Below are 2,500 nucleotides of genomic sequence, written 5' to 3'. Positions count from 1 at the left end.
GACCAGCATTGAATCCTTTACAAAAATACGAGCGTCCAGAGAAGCCAGTGCTAATTTAGGTTGATCCTCTAACCGTCATCTGAGGCTAATATATACACAAAACAGTTTCATTGTTCCCCATCACAAAGGAAGCGATAAGACTATGTACTTTAAGCGAGGCATTGTCAGTTCTTTACTAAACAAACCATAATATATAAACATTTTCATCATCTACGCTTGACTGCATATGGAGATCGCGGCGTGAACACTAGATTCACTCCAAGATACAAACACCCCATCAGCTGACACAGTGCTGCGGCCTACTGGACCTCTGATTGGACAGACACAGTGTCAGCATTTTCATTGGCTGGAACAAAAGATTGTCAACAAAAACATCTATCTCTTTTTTTCTTCAAGAAAAATATCTCAAAAATATTTAAAACAAACATCTATACAGGCTAACAAGAAGCAGAGCAATGATTGGACCAAGGATTTCCAGGGATGCCCACCACTTTGAGATGTCTAGGGGGGGGGGGGGGGGGTCAGGGTTAGACCATCCTCAGACGTCCAGGGGGGGGGTTCAGGGTTAGACCATCCTCAGACGTAGAGGGGGGGGGCAGGGTTAGACCATCCTCAGACGTAGAGGGGGGGGTCAGGGTTAGACCATCCTCAGACGTAGAGGGGGGGGTCAGGGTTAGACCATCCTCAGACGTCCAGAGGGGGTCAGGGTTAGACCATCCTCAGACGTCCAGAGGGGGTCAGGGTTAGACCATCCTCAGACGTCGAGGGGGGGGTCAGGGTTAGACCATCCTCAGACGTAGAGGGGGGGGTCAGGGTTAGACCATCCTCAGATGTCCGGGGGGGGGTTCAGGGTTAGACCATCCTCAGACGTCGAGGGGGGGGTCAGGGTTAGACCATCCTCAGACGTCCAGGGGGGGTCAGGATTAGACCATCCTCAGACGTCCAGGGGGGGTCAGGGTTAGACCATCCTCAGACGCCCAGGGGGGGTCAGGGTTAGACCATCCTCAGACGTCCAGGGAGGGTCAGGGTTAGACCATCCTCAGACGTCCAGGAAGGGTCAGGGTTAGACCATCCTCAGACGTCCAGGGGGGGTCAGGGTTAGACCATCCTCAGACGTCCAGGGGGGGTCAGGGTTAGACCATCCTCAGACGCCCAGGGGGGGTCAGAATTAGACCATCCTCAGACGTCCAGAAGGGGTCAGGATTAGACCATCCTCAGGCGTCCAGGGGGGGTCAGGATTAGACCATCCTCAGACGTCCAGGGGGGGGTCAGGGTTAGACCATCCTCAAGATGTCCAGGCGGGGGAGGGGGAGGGGGGAGCGCGGGATCCCTGGGGTCTGTGTGCGTTTCACTTGAGATGATGATTGGCTGCTTGCGGGATGAAGGGGGCCGAACGGTCGTTGGTGACGGTCCGACGTAGTTTGACCCTCTGGATCATGGTCAGCATGTCGCTCCCACTCCCCCCCTGGGGGGCTTCTGGGACCCCCTGCTCCAGGAGGGGCTGCTGGGGGGGCAGGGGCCCCTCTGGCTGGGGGGCCTGCTGGAGCTGATACTGCTGCTGTTGTTGATTTAACTGTTGTTGTTGTTGTTGTGTCTGCTGGTACTGCTGCTGTTCTCTTTGTTGCTGCTGATTTAACTGCTGCTGGTAGAGTTGCTGTGTCTGGTGTTGCTGCTGCTGCTGTAGTAGTAGTTGTTGTTGTTGTTGTTGTGTTTGCTGGTACTGCTGTTGTTGATTTAACTGCTGCTGATACTGTTGTTGTTTGAGCTGCTGCTGCTGCTGCCCAGCGTGGTACTGTCTCTGCTGCTGCTGGTGGAGGGCGTACTGCTGCTGCTTGCTGAGCTGGTACAGCTGCTCCGAGCCGCCCTGGGTGGGCGTGGCCACGGGCGTGGTCACGGGCGTGGCCACGGGCACGGGCATCTGCCCGGGGACCAGGGAGTAGTAGGGCGAGGAGGAGGGCATGGCGCTCAGGCTCTGGGTGGACGTGCACAGGCTGTGCTTGGCGTGGACTAGACCCCCGTGCTCCGGGGCGCCCCTGACCCCGCCCCCTCCCCCTCCCCCAGGGGGACAGACGTTCTCCTGGCTGCCCGCCGCCCCGCCCCCGCCCGCCAGCGCCTTGAGGGGTACCTGCGGGGTGCAGATGGGGATGGGCACGCCGCCGCTGATGGTGCCGCGGCGGTAGGCGGGCTTGGAGGACGGCTTGCGGCGGATGGTGGCGGTGTGGGCGTGGCGCAGGGAGAGGGGCTCCGGCTCGGCCAGCAGGCTCACGGTGGACGCCGGGCGCTTGCTCTGGAACAGCTTGCGGTAGTTGAGGCCCAGGTCGCTGTTGCGGGGGATGGTGGAGGACTTGTCGAAGTCCGGGTGGCCGTGGTGGAGCGCGTCCTCGCCCCCGTGGAGGGAGATGGAGTCGTAGTCTAGGGGGGGGGCGGGGTGGGAGGAGGGAGGGAGAGAAATGGGTTGTGGTTAGACAAAGAATGAACGCATATCGCATCTCTTTTCTAA

The 2,500-nt window shown here is 58.8% G+C and overlaps 1 protein-coding gene across 1 annotated transcript in view; it reads right to left on the bottom strand.

Annotated features, from left to right (window-relative positions):
• Positions 1 to 1,097: 1,097 nt before the first annotated feature.
• mtss1 (MTSS I-BAR domain containing 1) overlaps positions 1,098 to 2,500 on the bottom strand; it is a 36,771-nt gene continuing 35,368 nt past the window's right edge. Inside the window, exon 14 of the mRNA XM_084460693.1 lies at positions 1,098 to 2,412. Coding sequence (XP_084316819.1) covers positions 1,349 to 2,412 — 1,064 coding nt within the window. The 3' untranslated portion in view covers positions 1,098 to 1,348. The remainder of the gene's footprint in view (positions 2,413 to 2,500) is intronic.

Source organism: Borostomias antarcticus (genome assembly GCF_949987555.1).
Source record: "Borostomias antarcticus genome assembly, chromosome: 33".
NCBI classification, from domain to species: domain Eukaryota; kingdom Metazoa; phylum Chordata; class Actinopteri; order Stomiiformes; family Stomiidae; genus Borostomias; species Borostomias antarcticus.
This window is presented reverse-complemented; position numbering and strand designations above follow the sequence as displayed.